This window comes from Fundulus heteroclitus, chromosome 11 (genome assembly GCF_011125445.2).
Source record: "Fundulus heteroclitus isolate FHET01 chromosome 11, MU-UCD_Fhet_4.1, whole genome shotgun sequence".
Lineage (NCBI taxonomy): Eukaryota > Metazoa > Chordata > Actinopteri > Cyprinodontiformes > Fundulidae > Fundulus > Fundulus heteroclitus.
Window position 1 is genome coordinate 7458633 of NC_046371.1, and position 18722 is coordinate 7477354.

Sequence of the window (18722 nt, forward strand, 5' to 3'; positions counted from 1 at the left end):
AACTTGAAGAAGAAACGCCACACATGGACTGTTATCAGAAAGCCTCGTCTCTGGCACCACACAAGAATTGTGGAAGCAAATCGTTGTTTTGTCCCCACATGTCCAGAACAATTAGGAATTCATCAACAAAGCCAATCTGCTGCTGTAAATCTAGGTTTTAGCCTTGTCCTTGAGTTTTTCCCACGACAGAGTTGACTTCTTTGCTGTCCTTCTTGCGACAGTAACTTCACTGCCAGCGTTGGGTAAGCTCTGCCCTGGTGGCAATGCGTTTTTGCAGCATCCTCAGGAGAAGACGTCCTGGAACTTACTTGACACTCTTGGACATCCTGAAGCTTGCTGCAGCCAGACCTCTGAGCTTGAAGTTTTTAATGATCCACAAATCTATTCTTTTAACTTCCATGCAGATCATAAACTTGAATGATAGATCACGGTCAGCTGGACTCTTTGACAGCTTCCCCGTTCAGCTTTTCTCCGTCAATGTAAAGCGGAAAGACAGAGCACGCAGCAAACCAGTTTAATAATCTCTTAAGCATTTTTACTTCTGTCCCACCTCACAGTTTGTTCATACTGATTCTTTTTATTTCATTTCGTTCAGAGCCACAAAGAGGATGAAACAGGTACAGCTTATTCAGCATTTCTTTCCCCTTAAACATCTTTCAGACATCTCTAAATTCAACTTCTTTAGGGACAAACTTCCAGATATGAACAACCTGTGATTTTAATTTTATAAATAAAAAAGAAAATATTAAATCCCCTGAAAGTAACATTCAAATAAGTGTCAAATTTGTCTTTCATACGTCACTATGTGCATACAAAACAACCAAGTTATAAAAATTAAAGTCTTTCTCACATAATCAGAGCATTTGATGTCAGACCATGTTTGAGGAGCAAATTGGACATTTTTAGCGGAAGTAGTTTGTCTTTCAGATTCCACCTTGCAGAACTGTAAAAATTTTCCTCTGACATTTAAATGTTCACCGCTTTGGCTGAATTGCTTATTTCCGGCCCTGTAATTAACCGCTTTCAGACAAACAAAGACCTGCGTAAACAGACATGTGAGACGGCAATCAAGCCTTCCAAAAACCCATTTTCCACGAGTGATGTGACAACAATGAAAATGGTGAGATAATGATATTACAAGGAAACATTTTCTCTGTGGAGGCTGAACGACCCGTCAAAGGGAACAAAACGAGGGGGGGGGGGAGGAATGAATGACATTTTAAGAAGTGAAATGAGCTAAAATTGCTGAACTAAAAGACCAAGAATGGAAATCTAATTGTTAAACAATTTCTTAAAGCAAAGGAAAAAGAAAAAAGTTAGTTTTAACAGATGTTTGAGAACTTGAGCTCTGACCACGTGCAGGAATAATCTTCAAAGACATCACCTCAACCTCTTTGGCTATAAAAAAAATGTCTCTTTGCTGGAATTCCAGAGTTCATGCATTGCTTTCATCTAGGTGGTCTTCATCCTCACCATCAACCTTTACTCTATGCAATGACACCTTGAAGTCACTGCTTTGACCTCCACTCGACAGCATTGCCACACGCACCTCTTCTCCTTCGCTTCTGTCAGGGCACGGCGGGCCTAACGCCGGCCTGCCCCACGCTGCAGCCGTGGCCGACTCCGCAGGATCACACTCCGGGTTCATGCTCTCTTCCGTAAACGATTTGCAGTTCATGATGAGGGGTGGGAGAGGAATGCTGCGCGCCAGCTCCTCGATATGACGGGCGAACTCCTTGGTCTTGAACTGGGTGACCTTTGCAAACTCCACCGTCTTCGCCGAGGTCACTATGGGGATGCTTTTGGCCACTTCGAACGCCTTCTGCAGCTTCTCGGTGCCCTCGGTGCGGAAGAACTCGTTGATGACCATCTCCGTCTCTTTCAGGTGGGTGCTGACCATGCACAAGCGCGCCACGTTGAAGACCATGGTGATGGCGAAGGCCACCAAGCACACCGCGACAAAGTACACCCCCAGGCCGCTGTCGGTGTAGGCCACACGCAGAGTGACGGTGTAGTTGCTGCTGACGCCGACGCTGCTTAAGGCCACGCAGGTGTAGCGACCGCGGTCCTTGAAGGACACCACCGTGATGTTTAGGACGCCCTTCTCCTGGACCTGCCACTTCCCACCTGAAGTTAGAAAAGACCAGCAGTCAGTATTACGAAATGGAAACTGATGATGCTACAAACAATGCTACACAGCTGTGGCGTCTCTGCATTTGGGGCCAGTGGAGCCAGGCCCCACCGGATGTCGCTGTGGAGCTCTTTGTTTACAATAATCAGTGGGACATATAGAGCATATAGAGTAATATTGTAAAAAGATTCCCTTACCAGTAAAATTCTGTTATAAACATGTGCGTCTATCTAAGTCTACCAGAATACTGACAAGCTCAGTAGGCTAAATCCGGTAGAGGCGCCTTGATATTGGGGCCGGCCCACCAACGTTTGTTTAAATAACAACAAATCCTCTGGCCCCAAGCTTGGATCATCCAATCAAAATACTTGAATTACACACATTACGTTTACGTTCTGCCGGATAGTGCGACCATCTAGACAAGGCACGGCAGATTTATTTGTATTGCACATTTCAGTGCAAGGGCAATGCAAAGTCCTTTACATGATTAAAACGTTGGAAAATAAAAACACAATAAAAGCAAGTAAAAAAAAAACCTTTTTGGAATAAAACGTAGGAGAATTTAAACAAAACATAGGAAAAGGGAAACTAAAAGCAAATATTAATCTAGCGTTGATTGTCCTTGCTAGCTCATTGAAGGATTGCTGTGAATCTTTTCTGTTTAATAAATGGACATTATAAGTGAGCGTTTATTTGTAATTTTATGTATAAAAATTGAATTACATGTAGCTTATATAAAATTAATTTTCTAGTGTGGTCGTTTGTGCTAATTTATCTGTTTAATTTAAAATTAATCAAAGTCAGGTTGTATGCATCACAAAAAAAAATGTGTTGCTGCTAATAGGTCCCACTTAACTTACCATGCCAGAGACACCACTGCTCCACAGGCAGAATGCATCCTACTAAAAATGCATTATAACCACTTGTCTGATGGTGTGTTTGCCCCTCTTTTAACCAAAATAAACCCCTTTAAGGTGTGCCGTGGGTTGAAATGTGGGGAATTTGAAAGGCAGGTCAACACCTAAAACCCGCTGTTTAGCTCCTCAAACCATTCCTGAACCATTTTTGCTTCTTTGCAGGGATCGTTATCCTGCGGAAAGAGGCCACGGGCGTCTAGGAAAATTGGCACCAACCAGACAGTTCTGCGGCCACGCAGCCATCTTTGAGGCACTTTTCTTCAGAACCTGCATTCCCATTCTGTGCAATTTAAGCTAAAGTAAATTATCTGTTAGATAAGTTTACAAAAGCCAGCCTTCGCTTCATTCAGTGGGCCTTGGGTCAACGTGAGCCTGTCCCTGGTTCACCACTGTTCCTTCCTTTGACCATATTTGATAGATACTGACCAACCACTGCACCCAGAAACCCCCAAAATGTGAAGTTTTTAAGTTGTTCTAGCCTCATCTTCAAGCCATCCCTTTCAAAATCTGCCCCAGTCCTTAAGCATCCTGTCGACTTCAAACCCACCAACTTTGAGGGCAAAATGTTGTGTTACTGCCAAATATTTTACACCCACTAGAAGATGCCATAACAAAGAGATAATCACTGTTAATTATTTTGGTGTTAATGTCCTGCCTGTTCAGTATCAATTGGTTCTTTACTTATCCGTCAATGAACTATAATGGATAATAGTTCATTGTTGGATAATTTACTACAAAAAAATAAAGTGAAAGTGAAGTGAACTATTAACAGCACTGGAGCCTTTTTCTATGTAAATAACAAATTAGTAAACAAATTCCTGTGAGAATGTTGAGCCACTGTACTAACGATGGGAGACAAACTGGGGCAAAACCAAAGAAAATGAAGAATGACTCAACTGTAGGAATCTGTAAATCCATAAGACCTAGGCTAAAAACTGTTAGGAATGCGGGCTAATAGAAGATTATTTTGTCGCATTCTGCATTTAAGCATTGCAAGACAGTAGATAGTCACCCCATGTAACATTTCCTAAGGCTCACGCCAAAGCCTTTCTTTAGGACTTTAATCTGTCCACTGAGTTGGTGAAGGTAAAAGGTTGATTTTGTGTCTGGGTAACTATTTCTGTGTTTATTTAGCCTAATGATTCACATCATTAAACTGATGAAAGAACCAATGACAACCTTTTTTTTTTTTTTTTGGTTTTCTGACAGAGGCCCCTACATTTCTGTTTAAAGTGTCCTGGCATTTCAAAGACATGCAATGTCAACCCTTTGATAATAGCAAAGCTCATCATAAGCTCCTCCTACCTTCTTCATTTCCAAGGAGAAGCCCTTTAGAGTTGTACCACCTAACATCCTCTCGATCTGCAGTCACGTTACATTCGATGAGCATGCTGGAGCCCTCCTTCGCCAAGATGTATTTGCCGGAGGGGCCCGTGGCCAGCTGCGTGAAGGTCCCTGCCTCTGTGCCATTTGGGGATCCGTCTGCTTTCCAGCAACCGATCAGCAGGAGCAAGAGGAGCCTGTGTGACAGGCAGTGCTTGTGAGGTGATAACATGTCGAGTGAAACGCCAGGCCCAGTTCACATCCAGACCAGAAAAACCTGCAAAACAGGAAGAGTCAGCAACTGTGACACAGAAGCATACAGCTACCTGACCTATTTTCTGTGGTGAAAATGTCTGCTTCTGATAAAATGGTAATTTTACAATGTAGGTATTTTTTTTTAAAGTTTAATTTGAAATAAAAACTAATTTCCATGATTTTAATTCTGGATGGTATAACTAAGATGTATCCTCCTCGTCATCCTTACATTTAAAGTACTTACAATTCTGATGAATACAGGGACTATTAACACATACAGTTTAGTTGATCTAACTGGTATGTTGTACAAAATAACATTTTCTGGTAACACATTATAAATCACTTGAACAACGTTTCCATTCATAATATAACAATATGAAAAATGATATTGTCTCCTAGATCATAACAAAGCCTGCTAGTACATTTACTCTGATTAACTGTAACTAAGGCCCATTAAAGTGACCTTGTAACCAAATGAACACACTGAATGCCTCAGAAAGGTAATCTGATGATTATGATGACAGCACATTAAAAGAGCTTTTAACGGACAAAACTACATTAAATATTTTCTGCAATCTATAAAGAGATAAATTTCACGTTTATATAAATCTGGGTACTTACAGATCATAACACTGGAGAGCTGTAAAAAGTCACTTTACATCAGATTAGATGTACTGACTCCTCTAAGGTAAACTCCTAAATTATTTCAGACAAACATAACTAATATAGCCAACTCACCCGCTGCTTAGCCACAAAACACTGATCCTTCAGCAGATTTGAGTTTGATTTTTTTAATCAAAAGAACCCTAGATATATTCCCTCCTGCGTTCAAATCAAAGACACTATGTACACTCCAACAACTTCCTGGTACAGGTACTTTAGTGGGTTGGGCCTAACAGTCACCTGTCAACACAATGTAAGCTCTGGCAATCAAAAAAAAAAAAAAAAAAAAACCGCTACGAAAATATCTAATGTTTAAGAATAGATAGAACAACTGTGCTATTATATTTGATTAGGTGAAAACAGTTACTGATTCTATCTTATTGAAACCAAACTGTTGGGCTGTGTATATTTCTGTTATACTTATTAATTCAATTAGTTAAAATATTGTTTACTTTCAAAGAAAGAAACAAAAAGATAGAAGATAAACACGTTTTGTTTTGTTTGTTTGTTTTCTGAAACTTTTGACTTTTCATCTTTTTTTCTTTTTTTGACAAACTGAATTGCTAGAAATTTTAGTTCATTTATTTTGAAATATTCAAGAGTTTAACTTCCGTTTCCTTTTTCTATATCAAGTTATCCAAAAGAACGACCAATAAATGATTTGTTTCCTTCAAAATAAAGACATTAACGGATAGATTAGATATAGATTAGATATAGAATAGATATACCAAGTGCAGGTGGCTTTTGAGGATGTACTTTCCTTGTCTCCTTTGCCATGGGTAATTTTACAACTTCTTATGCCTTGAATGAGTTTTAAAAAATCCAATATTAAGAGCCCTGACTGTTGTAACACACGGTGACACATTGTATAAATCAAGCTTCTATAAACATTGAAAGTGCCTGTATATTCTGTGATAGTTAGATGGCTGACGTTTGATGTTTATATGTCTGTTTTCTCTTTTGTTTATGATAAAGTCAAACTTTTTTGCTGAAATAAACACGAATAGAACATCAAGATAAACAGTGAACTGATGCAACAGTAGCAAAGTAAGACATGAATTATAATTTGTACCGTATTGGGATAATTTTCACTTGAAAAATTCCCCCGTTTAAAAATTAACGTTTCAAGACTTTTATTTTGAAGGCCTCAGACGGAAGTCCTGTCTTCCCACAGCCGAATGACAGACGTAACCTTTGAAAACAAAATGTGACGTGGCTAATCCCAGCTGGACTACTAAACCAAGAAAGCCTGAATTATTTCACGCTACTTTGGAGTAATCATAAGAATTTACGGTCTGGATAAGGAAGTCCAAACTATAATACCGAGGGAAAAGTATTCTAATTACTTCCGGGAAGGAAATAACAAGCAGATTTGAGGTAATCGTTAGCTACTAGCATCGAGACTTGGATCAGAAAAGATTCGTTTGTTGCTAAAAAAACGTTTCCCCAGCATTGTTCCCGATTTGTTTCATGGCTTTACGTTTATAACATTAATGTTAAGTTTAACTTGTCATCCTTTGCAGCAACTTCCAGGTGATTGTTCGTAGGAAGAAAACAAACAACAACATTAGAAACACACATTAATTAATAGCAAGTGGTAACTGTGAGAGTTCAGATCCATGATGATGATGTTCTAAAGCAGGAATGTCAAACTCCTGTCCTAGAATGCTGGTGTCCCGTTAACTTTTAGGCGTGTCCCTGGTCCAACACATCTGGATCAAATGAAATGATCAAATGACCTGGAGCATCAGCCAAATTCTCCAGGCTCCTGCCAGTGAGCTGATAGTTGGATTCTGGTGTGGAGAAGGAGAAGTCCAGCAGCATCTAAAAGTTACAGGACAAGGACTTTGACACACCTGTTCCAAAGCATCCTTACCGGGAGAAGCTGATTTAATTAATTCAACAGGCAAAATAACAGCAGCTCTACGCAGTTAGTTTGGGGCAAATTATGTTTTATACAACAACAAAAAAAAGCTTTGGAATGATCTGCGGCCGCATGTTGTGGCTACAATGCTGTCTAAATGTCTTCAAGCTCCAGTGGCCATAATAATGTAGATACGCTGTGGAAAAATTCTGAATTTAAAATGTTCTTAAACTTGTGTGTGTTAGTTAAAAGACATCCAGGAGCATTTTACACCATCTGCCGACCTCTGATTAAAGACCCACTGACACCAAATTAACGTGCGTTACAGTAATCTAGCTGTGTAGTTGCAAAGGCATGGACTACTGCCTCAGAGTTCTTCTTAAGCGTGGGCTTTATTAAATCTGGCTCTCAAATATAAGCCTGTCGTCTATTTTAAAGGGCCTGTATCATGCAAAATAAACTTATTTGAGCTTTTAACTGTGTTATTATGCTATTCCTTCATCAAAAGCATGGCCATGGCTCTCTGAGCGTTGAAACGGTTAAGAAGAGGCGTTGCCTTTCAGCGGGACACAGATTTGGCAGTTGTCTGCATAAAAGTGAAAAAGAGGCAACATGCTTTTAATTAAAGAATGGATGCAAGTAGGAGCAGGTGAAGAGTAAAATGAATGGGGCCCAAAGCTGAACCCTGAGGAACCCCAGATAAAAGAGGTGCAAGTGGACCCCAAGAACACCATCCTTACGGTCAAGCATGGTGGTGGGAACGTAATTATTCATGGATAGTTTCCAACCAATGGGACTGGCAGCCTAATCAGAGTAGATGGCATCAAGGAAAGAGAAGTCTTCTTCAAGTCTCAACAACATCTGGCTGTCTGCAGAGAAACTTCATCTTGGGCATCGATGGTTGTTTTAGTATGAAAGGGACCCCAAACACACAACTAGAGTTGGGAAGACATTGTTAGCTGATAAAAATGTAAACTGCCTGACTTGAATCTGTGGCGGGAGCAAAAAATCAAGGTGATGGTACGGAGGCATTCCAACCGCAAAAAAGACTTAGAGCTCTTTGTAAAAGAGAAGCCCTTGAAAGCTTTTCCACTGTTTATTATGAGCGGTATGAATAATTTCTGACACGGTATCCATGATACATTTTCTCAAAAAGTGACTTAAAATCTAAACCTGACAGGTATAATTAGATTTGGCCTAACTGTTTGTATCATGCAATTTTTAACACTTTTTTTTTTTTTTTTAATCGGTTGAATTTTTGACTTTAGAAAAACACTAAGTGTCTGAGAAGTTCCCCGGTCTTGTCGATAAGCATTCTGAGTTACATATATTGTGATTTACGGTTAGAGAGTCATTCAAAGCGCTTTATTTGTTATGTTCTGCAGGCATGTTGTGGTGAGATGTCCGACAGCGAAGCGCCTCATCAATCAGCCGACGGAACGGAGGGGCCACCAAAGATGGAGGATCCACCTCCTGCTCAGACACCAGGCAGCTCCTCTCCATCCACGCTGGACCACTCCGCTGACGTAGCCCCGACGAGGAAAGCCAGGAGAAGACCGGAGGCCAAACCTGCAGCGGAGACCGAGCTGACAGCAGGAGGAGAGGAGGAGCAGCAGCAGGCAACGGTGGGTGTTCACTGTGGTCGCTCAATTTAGAAGTGGCAGTTCTTGCTGTGATGGCGTTCTGGGCTAACTTCTACGTGTGTGATGCCCCTAATTTTGTTGTTTTTATGCGTCGAATAAAGGCTTTAGATGCTGGGACTGTTTAAAATAATCTGTAAACAGCCGAACTTTTACTGCCTACAGGTGCATCTCAATAAATGACGTGGAAAAGTTCATCAATTTCAGTTATCTAATATAAAAAGTGAAACTCATACATTATTGTAATTACTCGTAGTTATTTGCTTCAAGTGTTTCAGATGGATTGATTGAGGCTTAAAGGAGGTGCTAATTTATTCTGGAATTAAATTAGAGAAATTAATGAACTTTTTAACAACATTCTAATTTATTAAGATGCACCTGCATGTTGTTCAGTCTCTCAAAATGACAAAATAAACGGAAAATCATCCATCCATCCATCGTCTTGCGCTTATCCGGGGTCGGGTCGCGGGGGTAGCAGCTTCAGTAGGGAGGCCCAGACGTCCCTCTCCCCGGCCACATGGGCCAGAAGATAGTATAGATTTCTCTTAAAAATATGGAAATGCCGTTTTATGTTGGCCCTGAAAAGTGGATCCAGGACTCAGATATCACGGCCTTATTTCCTTACAGCGCAACAACACCGGCGGGCATCAACCATCATGATGCATCAAACCTCCTGCCTAACCCCACTCCTGCTGAGCTTTAGTATTTCTGTCACTCTGTATCAGATATGGGCATAACGTGCTATAAAAGTCAATCCTAGTGGCAAAGTATACTGTTTGCATGCAGAGTCTGTATGCTTGGCAGCCTTAAATATAATCACATAACAAACAGTTGCATCCAACAGATCTTTTGCAACGTTAAACAGGTTTAATGAGGGTCAAAATATTTCAGGCATAAACTCCCCTTTTTCTGCCATCGGGTTTTAACCGCATAATGGGACTTAATGAATGACGCATAATGCTTTTTCTTGTTTAGAGAAGTAAATAATTTGATTACTCTCTAAATTAATTGTCTGAAACTATTTATTGTTGTATTAAAGTAAAGTTTTTGTGGGTTTTTTTCTTTTCTTTTCCTCCCGTTGTCATCTCTCACAGACACCCAGTGAGTCAACTGTCTCTCAAGGCGGCTGGGGATACTGGGGCAGCTGGGGTAAATCCATCCTGTCCACAGCAACAGCTACTGTGACCACTGTGGGTGAGGATCCCGTGCTTTTTTTTTTACGACCAGTCTGCTCCTTTGTTGTTCTTCGGCTGCTCTGTGTGATTGCTTTGAACAGTTGCAGATGGCTTTGCAAATGGCAATAGTTGTAGAAATAATTTGGGTCACTGATAAAATCCTGTTTGCAGTCGCAAGTCGGTTGCACTTTCAACGTTCCGGGAAGATTTGAGCAAATCATTTTCTGAGAGACGGTCAAGTCAGCATGATGTCCTGAGATTTTGGCTAAACTATTGTGCCCTAGTTAAAAATGTAAGTGTTAAAAAGCAAAGATGCAAACAGGAAAAAGAAGAAAAGTTAGAAAAAAACTGCCTTTACCTATTTTAGTTCTGCTTAGTCTTGAGTCTGTCATCCCGGACGAGCCCCCAATTTTCTTTTGTTTAACTCTTAGTCTACAGAAAATATAAGAAAATGGAGGAAATAAAAAAAAAAAAAAAAAAAAAAGAATGTGACAAAATTTTCTTGAAAGCTTAGGAGAAAAATTTAATTCTTAAGACTTTGGTTGAAAGAGCTAAAATATAAAAGAAATAAGCCTGCGAGCAGTAAAAACAAGAAGCAGCACGTTTTCCCAATACATGTTGCTCCACAGATTCTAGACAACTTTTTTACATTCCGTTAAATTGGCTTTTTGTTCATTAAAAGTTGTAATCATCTTTTATTTGAGGTTTTAGTTGCAAGATCGAGGACCTGGTAAGAGCCAGATACTTTACCAAACGTATGAAATGTTTGAAACAAAAAAGGTTCTACTGTCTTTCCCCCAAGATTGTAAACAGGGACAGCAACACTGCAAAAAGGGAACTAAAAGTAAGTCAAATTTCTTGCAATGAGTGTATTTTCCTTGATTTGTGCTGGTAAATAAGAATATTTGCCAATGGAATAAGAGTTCTGCACTTAAAATAAGAACACTTCGTCTCCATTTTATTTTAAGTCCATGGTATCTCATTATCTCATCTTAGGGGTAAAAATACTAATTCCTTTGGCAAATAGTCTATTTTAGCTGCACAAATCAAGGACAAACACACTCCTTTCAAGAAAACCTTGCTTACTTTAGTTCCCTTTTTACAGTGAAGTACAATGGCCACGTCTAACCCCATATCTGGACCCTGTTTGTGTTAACTTTTTGCCCCTCCTTGTCTTGTTTTTGCCCAGGCCAGGGCCTCACTCAGGTCATTGAGAAGGCGGAAACATCTCTGGGGATTCCCAGTCCGACTGAATTATCAACCAAGGTGGAGGAAGAGGAGAAGCAGCAGGGTGAGACTCGATGTGCAGTTAAACAACAGGATTTTAAATGTTTTAGTGTTGTGTAAAAGTTGACGATTCCTCTCCTGCAGGGGAAGGCAGCAGCGAGGTGGAAAAAGCGGCAACTGACGGACCCTCCCCGGTGGGAAGTGCGATGGGGATGTTGTCGTCTCTGACGAGCGTAGTTCAGACCACAGTAAGGAGATGTTCTCCCGCATGTGGTGCCGGTCACTCTTCAACCGGCAAAGTGGTCTCAAAGAAAGTAAACGTCTTCACAGGGGAAGACTGTGATCTCTGGAGGCCTGGACGCTCTGGAGTTCATTGGGAAGAAGACGATGGACGTGATAGCTGAGGGCGATCCTGGCTTTAAGAAGACCAAAGGACTGATGCACAGGAACGCCACTCTGTCCCAGGCGAGTGAACTCTAAATTAGTTTTTAGTGAATCTAATGGGAGCGGGGCAAGGACAGATCCAATTATCTTTGACCCAATAATCCAAATATCTTTTTTTTTTTTTTTATGTTTTTATTCAGGTTTTGCGAGAGGCTAAGGAGCGAGAGGAGCTGCAGACAGCAGAGGACGGGTCCTCAGATGCAGAGAAGAAAGTGGTGGCGCACTACGGGATGCTCTTTGATGAGTTCCAGGGTCTTTCGCACCTCGAAGCCTTGGAGATGCTGTCCAGAGAGAGTGAGGCTAAGGTGCACAGAGACAGTCATGTTAAAATTAAGTTTTTATGTAAGAGACTTGTATAATGTTTAGTTTGACCAAATTATAGTTTAAAATGAACATCACTTAACAATAAATGTGCCCTAAGCGTCAATGATTGGAGTGGTCAGAGCGACCTCAAAACTAATGCAGATAAGACCAGTTTTATAGTAGTTATTCTGAAAAATGTTAAGTTTAAAAGACTAAATCGCTGCTTCTGAAGTTTTGAAAATTAATCATATGACGGCAGTCCTTGAATCACTGCGCTGAACCCCTGAAATATCATTTAGTTAGGTAGTTGTCAAGCACCAACCATCAGAAACCTGTTTTCTCGCTGTTCCCAGCATCAAAACTAAACAAAGGGAGGCCTTTAGTTCTTTATGCACCTCAGCTGAAGAACCAGTTCCCTGAAAGTCCGAGATGTTCAGAAACGTTTGGCTCCTTTGAGTCTGGACTCTAAACCAGATCCATTCCCACTCCTCCCCAGTAAAGTCAAAAAGATGATTTTAACTGTCCCCTTTTTCCCCCCATATATTTACTATTTATTTGTCTTGAATCAACTTTCTATTATCCTTTTTAGAGAAGGATTTAACTCGCACAAATAAACTTGCCTTGCCTTGGAAAAAAAACCCAACTTAAGTACAACAAGGTCACAAATACGGCTGTTCATAAAAATCAATACAAAGATTAATATTTATGTTTTTAGAGACGGTTTAATATTGATATTCTGGCTTTCAATATTGATATACCTCTCAACCCGTCTCAAACCAAATCCAGATATTCTAGTGTAGAAGCACCCTTCGTTTTTTTTTATTCTTCACTATTTGGGACTTTTGCGGAGGCCTTCTGTTTTTTTTTTCACACGGGTATTTTCCCTCCGCGTGTGTTTAATTTAGGTGAAGTCTGTGCTGACCACTCTGTCCGGAGAGGAGCTGGTCCGGCTCAGGGAGGAGCTGGACCAAATCAAGGACTCTTTCTCCATGGTGGAGTTTGATGACGAGGAGGTGGACGACAAGACAGGTAAGACTTTTCTGGATTAGCACGTCTGCCCCAGCAGGAAAGTCACCGGGAATAAATCGTGGAGCCTTTTCTGATCGCAGATGAAGACGGGACAGAGTTCGAGAAGGAGCTGACGTCATCTGTGGACGGCCTCAGCGTTTCCGCCACAGCGGACAAACTCAGTAAGGTAAGGCTTTATCCTTCTGTAGCCTGAGTTCACGAAGTTAGACGCATCCTCCTGGAGTAACTGGTTACGTATAATCTCAATTACTAAATAAAATGTAATAGCAATTTGCTACAGGATGATATCTAAGTAAATTGCACTGTTGAAAATATTTACGATTACAATTTGCGTCGTATATAATTATCTTCCATGTGAAATTAAGGCTGCATAAATATGAACTTTTCACCGCTCTCACCACATCAGGAAGAGGTGGAAGCTCCTTCCCTGTTGGATCGACAGAATTATTAATTCTGTGTCAAATAAAAGCGACACAGCAGATGGTGCACAGAACAGTATACATAACCATTAGCCAAAGGGTGTACCACTAAAACCTGTCGATGCATCCTCAATTCAACACATTCAAGCTGCATGTTTCACTGCCACCTGGTGCCCGGAGGATACCCAAATTTACCTACAGTGTTTTTCGGACTATAAGGCACGTTTAAATACCTACGCTTATATTTAATATATGTACTGTATTCATATGAACAGTCTCTATTTAATTTAAAATTTGACTTTAATTAGAACAAAACACAAATAATTTGTACTTTTGTATAACATTCGAATGATATATTTAGGCAGAACGAGGTTGTGTCCAAAGTCGGTTCCCCGCATGTTTTCGATGATGCCCTGGTTCAACGCGCCTGAATTAATTAAGTAAAATATTTGCAGGCCTCTGCAGACTTAGGTGACGTGCTGAGGAGGCGACTCAGCTTGAATCCGCTGCGTTGAATCAGGGTCCCATCTAAAAAATGACAGGACACTGACCCTTTAGGACCGGAGGTGGGCAACCTTAGGTTAAAGGGACAGATTGTAGAGCGACCAGCACGTCACCGCCGTGTTGAACTAAAAGGACTTTAGAGCTGCATTTTCCGTCTAATCTTACAAAAACTACCCATTAGCAGCTAATTTAATTACATTACGGTGTAATTAAAGATGTTTACACCACTATTACATTTGGAATGGAGTAACCTTTCAAATGAACCTTTCCCAGCACTTGTTAGCGTAAAGAAGTCTGATCAGACGTGACTTTAAATCAGAGTTTGTCCAGCAGCCGCTCCGTTTCTTGTGTTCACTGATTCCGCTTCAAATGTGGGCAAAAACGGCATCATGTCTGTCGCACCGACAGGCCTGCAGGAACGCCCGCAGCACGATCAGCCACATGAGCAACCCACAGGAAGACGGCGAAGCGGATGAGAAGACGCACTCTGCAGAGGTGAGCCCGGCAGTTCGTAATGCGACGGTTATTCAAAAGAGGCAAAGATGAAACGAGAGAATCCAACAGCAAAAGATCCCAGAATAACAGTTTCAGGGTTTGGAAACCTTCAGCTGATTGAATGGTGGAAACGTTTAAGTCATAATGAGTGTTAGCCGGCCTTCACACCGAGCCGTTTGGTGTAAATTCCCCAGGATGTGCACGCTGCCGCCATCCGGAGCCTGGCGGAGCTGACCGCTCGCTCCATCGAGCTTTTCCACAAGCTGGCCGAGATGATCCTGTTCTCCAACCACAACACGGGCGCCGGCGTCCTGGCCCAGTAATGCCACGTCTTTAACGACACGTTAAATGTTCCAGTTTCCACATTCAGAGACAAACTGCATCAGATCTGTCTGTTTTCAGATTAACCGTGGTCCTGTGTAAAGAAATCTCCCTGCTTTCCAAAAAGTTCACCTCCTGCCTGACAGCAGCGGGGGTAAGTGGCGGCGTTTTAATTATGTGCTCAGAACTACGGCAGCTGATATTTCTACTTTGAATAAATAAAAAGTGTAATTTAAACTGAACCAGGTGGGTTTGTGAGATTCATCACAGTCCTGATTGCTGTTGTTTTTTTTACAGTTTAAGGAGAAGGGAGACATCCTGAACCCGCTAATTACAGGAGTCTTTCTCGAGGTTTGTGTTCATTTTCTGGTTTATAACAAAGAATTTACAATAAGCTTTAACCATTAACATTTCATGCAATGTTTTACAAAATAGGAATTAAAGCAACTCGTATGTCCTAATCATCTTGTGCAACATCTCCATGGTTTTAGTTGCCTTTTGTTGTATCAGATGTTTTTAGCTGCACGGCTAAATTTAGATAAATATTTGAGTTTATGGCATCTTTAAAAAGCTTTAAACTATTCACAGAAGACTGTTATGGTCAGATTTACCAAACAACAAATAGTAAATGATGAATATAAAAATATTTTGTTGTTACATTTCATTGTAAAGGAATTTGTTTAAAACAAAGAAAACTTGGTTTTGCTGCGATCAGTCAAGAGATTTGCGTAAAAGAAATCATAAATACAATATTTCGTATAGAGTTGTCTTCCTTAGACTCTATTACTTTTTTTAAGGGTGAATACTCTGAGCATTTTTAAAAAACAGATCAAAAATTGACCCCAAGATCAATCTTACTGGATACCTGTAAAGTCTTAAAAAAGGATAAAAACTGATTTTTAACTCTTTTACGTTTTTAAAGTATTTAAGAGAGAAGACCGTTGTGTACGGGAAAAAAAAATTGATTTTTGTTTTCTTGTTTTACCGTCTAGAAAAGGATTATTTCTGACAATAAAAGTAATAGTTTTCTACTGATCTAAATGATGTCCTTTTATCTGTGATTTTTGAGTTACAGATAAATACCTAAACACTAAAAAAAATCAAACAAGGAAATCATAGCTCTATATAGACCTGTTTTTCCAAAACTGTTTCTAACTTAGAGGCTAAACAAGGTTTTGGCATTTCTAATTTTTGACATTATAAAGGTATAACAGTTAAAAAAAATTAGCTTTAAGCAGTCTATATTTATATAGCAGCCCTTTGTCACGCTGCTGAATCCGAAGCTGACTTCAGAGTTGGTGTTTCATGGTTTGTGGAACACACAGAGCATAAAAACCCAACTAACTGAGCTGTCTGTCATCACCTGTAATCCACACTCGCCCTATCTCCACCCCCCTTTCCTCCTGCTGTTTGTACCGCAGGCTGCCCCAACAATAACCCTTTTAGTCAGCGAGTTTCTCCATCACCAGGGATGGGAGTGGGAGATGTTTAGGCACATCCAGGCAGTGTCTGCTGTAATGGTGCTGCTGTACCAATCTGTTGTGGCAAAGTTGAAGTGTTGAGTGCTGGTTTCGTTTTCCAAGTCTGTATAAAAGTAATGACTGAAAAATTCAGAGTGACAAATCAAGCCTCCTTATGAGCCTCCTTCGCAGGCCTGGGAGAAATATGTTCAGTGATGTCCGCTCTTGCTTGGGAGCAGATTTTTAATTAGCCGTAGAGGGTGGATGGAGATGTGGGGAAGAAGTGCTTTGTTTTGTAGTCCAGCAGGGATGTGTGTTTGGTCTCTTATCTTTCCAGCTCTTCAGGCAGCTAAATAATCTTTACATAAATTTGTATTTACAAAACATTTCCCTAACTTCATTCGTTCTCTAACACAGGCTTCCAACAGTGCGTCTTACATCCAGGATGCCTTCCAGCTCCTCACGCCGATCCTGGAGATCTCCCACATCCAGAGGAGAGCCGGACCAGCAGAATAGGGATTTCTGGCCACTGCTTCTGTAACGGACATTGTGATGGCGACTGAAGCCCCCCCGGCAGAGAACTTACAAATCCTGAACCCTTTTCTAGTTATCTTCTGTCACCCAGTGTTTATGTGTCGATGTTCAACTGTCCTGTGTGCAGTAAGCGAACTTCCTGAGGTGCTGACCCGGAATGTCTGGATCTGCCAGCTGTAAGTCGAGAGAACAAAAAGGAAATATCACAAGCGTGAAGCGGAACATTCATGTGCTTTTTACTTTAACGGGGCACTGGTCAAATCTCTTTATTTAAAGAGAAAACATGTGGAAATGGATCAAAAATGTGGATCTGTTTCCGACGGTTTTAACTAAATAAAAAGGTAAATTAAATCACAATGGATTGTATTTCTTTACTGAACAGGTATCTTGTCAATATGGAGTCATAGAAATAATCCCAACAGCCCATACAGGTCCTTGCAGACGTATTCACCCCTCTTGGCTTTTTACCTATTTTGTTAGATTCCAACCGGTAATATATGTGTTTTTAATTTTATTTAAATGATGGATCTGCACAAAAGAGTGTAAGTTGGTGACGTCATATGAAAAAAAAAAAGCATATCTAAAATGAAAACAAACAGGAAAATGGAATGTGCATATGCATCCACCTGTGTGGTGTAAACTCAACACATCCCACCGTAAAACATGGAAATTTTTTTGGAGATGATTTGTTTGATAAAGACAAGTAGCACATTGTATGCCATGTTTTTTTTTTTTTTTTTTTTTTAATCATTGGGCATTAAATCTGACCAAGCTTTTCCTGTTTTAGGTAATTTAGATTTAGCAACATTATTTCTTCTTGGTAAACGCCAGGGAATATTTAGATAACTTTTTTTATTTCCTAAAATTCTGATGTTTATATACAGTAGGATTACTATGCAAATGGAGGCACCCCTGGGGATGTATTACAAGGCGACATCTCAAATACACTGTTTTTGTGATATCATTTAAAAATGAGATCAGGAAGTGAACCGTGGACCACCACCACTCTGGTCCAGAGACAGGAAGGCGCCAGATTGTTCTGTTCAGTTTTAAGCAACCATAAAAAGCATGTCCAGCCATCGCACAGCTCAGGAGTGAGACCGAATCTGTGTCCCAGGGATGGACATGTTTCGGAGTGACGTGTGTATCAACCCCTGGCACAACAAGCTGTTAAGAGAGCACCAATGTTCGCAGTCAAACTAGTCCTGTACCGACATGGGTGGAGAGGCTACTAGAGACAATGAAGCTGCTGATAACAGTTTCCAAATGCACTCGGACCTATGCATGGGAGATACGTTGTGTGATCAAATGTAATTAAACTAAAGAGTTTGGTCATAATGACCAGGGCTACATTTGGAAGAAAAATGGTGCCGTGATGAACAGGAACAACCTCATAAGTTTGAGGAAGGGGGGTTATTTTCACATCGTCCAGGAAGCTAAAGCTTGGGTCCAAATTGAAAGTTACCCCAAGCATACAGCCACATCACTTACGTTGTGGCTTAAGGAAACCAAAGTCAATGTGGAGAAGTCAGCGCAAAGACCTGCTTACTTTGAAAAAGCAAAGGGCAGAGCGGCCCACAATCAGTCAGTATCACCAGTTCTGTCAGTAGGAACGGGACAGAAAGGCTTTTCAGTTATGCTTAAGCAAGTCATGCAGTTTCAAAGGAAATTCTACCAAATTCTGAATTTAAAGAAAATCACAGAATCTCAGATGGACACAAGTTTAGTCTGACTAAAAGCGAAATAGTGAGAAAAGGGGGTAAACATTTTATGTAAATCTTTGGTTTCAATAAAATTCGACTGCTTTAAGGCATTACATATGCAGTTTCAAAAATATTACATTTTTTGCCTCCGATTAAACTTGTTTTTTGTTTTTGTTTTTTGCTGAAGGTAAATGCTGTAGTGTGTTTTATAGTTTTATTTACTTTTTTGTATATATGTATTTTTTCTACTTTTCTCCCAAAATAATACATATATGTAAAACAATCGTATAGGTTCTATCTATACACTGATTATCC

The 18722-nt window shown here is 40.4% G+C and overlaps 2 protein-coding genes across 2 annotated transcripts; one reads left to right on the forward strand and one right to left on the reverse strand.

The window, feature by feature from the left end:
* Positions 1-556: 556 nt before the first annotated feature.
* On the reverse strand, positions 557-5490 carry LOC105933744 (microfibril associated protein 3). The gene is made up of 3 exons (XM_012873412.3): positions 5365-5490; positions 4354-4648; positions 557-2127 (listed from the first exon to the last, which is right to left on the reverse strand). The coding sequence occupies exons 2-3, from the start codon at positions 4601-4603 to the stop codon at positions 1436-1438; spliced, it is 942 nt and encodes a 313-aa protein (XP_012728866.2). The 5' UTR covers positions 4604-4648; positions 5365-5490; the 3' UTR covers positions 557-1435.
* Positions 5491-6464: 974 nt separating this feature from the next.
* On the forward strand, positions 6465-17061 carry fam114a2 (family with sequence similarity 114 member A2). The gene is made up of 14 exons (XM_036142800.1): positions 6465-6666; positions 8539-8778; positions 9888-9987; positions 11158-11259; positions 11340-11443; positions 11526-11660; positions 11780-11944; positions 12848-12971; positions 13052-13137; positions 14303-14389; positions 14584-14708; positions 14792-14864; positions 15008-15061; positions 16588-17061. The coding sequence occupies exons 2-14, from the start codon at positions 8554-8556 to the stop codon at positions 16684-16686; spliced, it is 1479 nt and encodes a 492-aa protein (XP_035998693.1). The 5' UTR covers positions 6465-6666; positions 8539-8553; the 3' UTR covers positions 16687-17061.
* The last annotated feature ends 1661 nt before the right edge of the window (positions 17062-18722 follow it).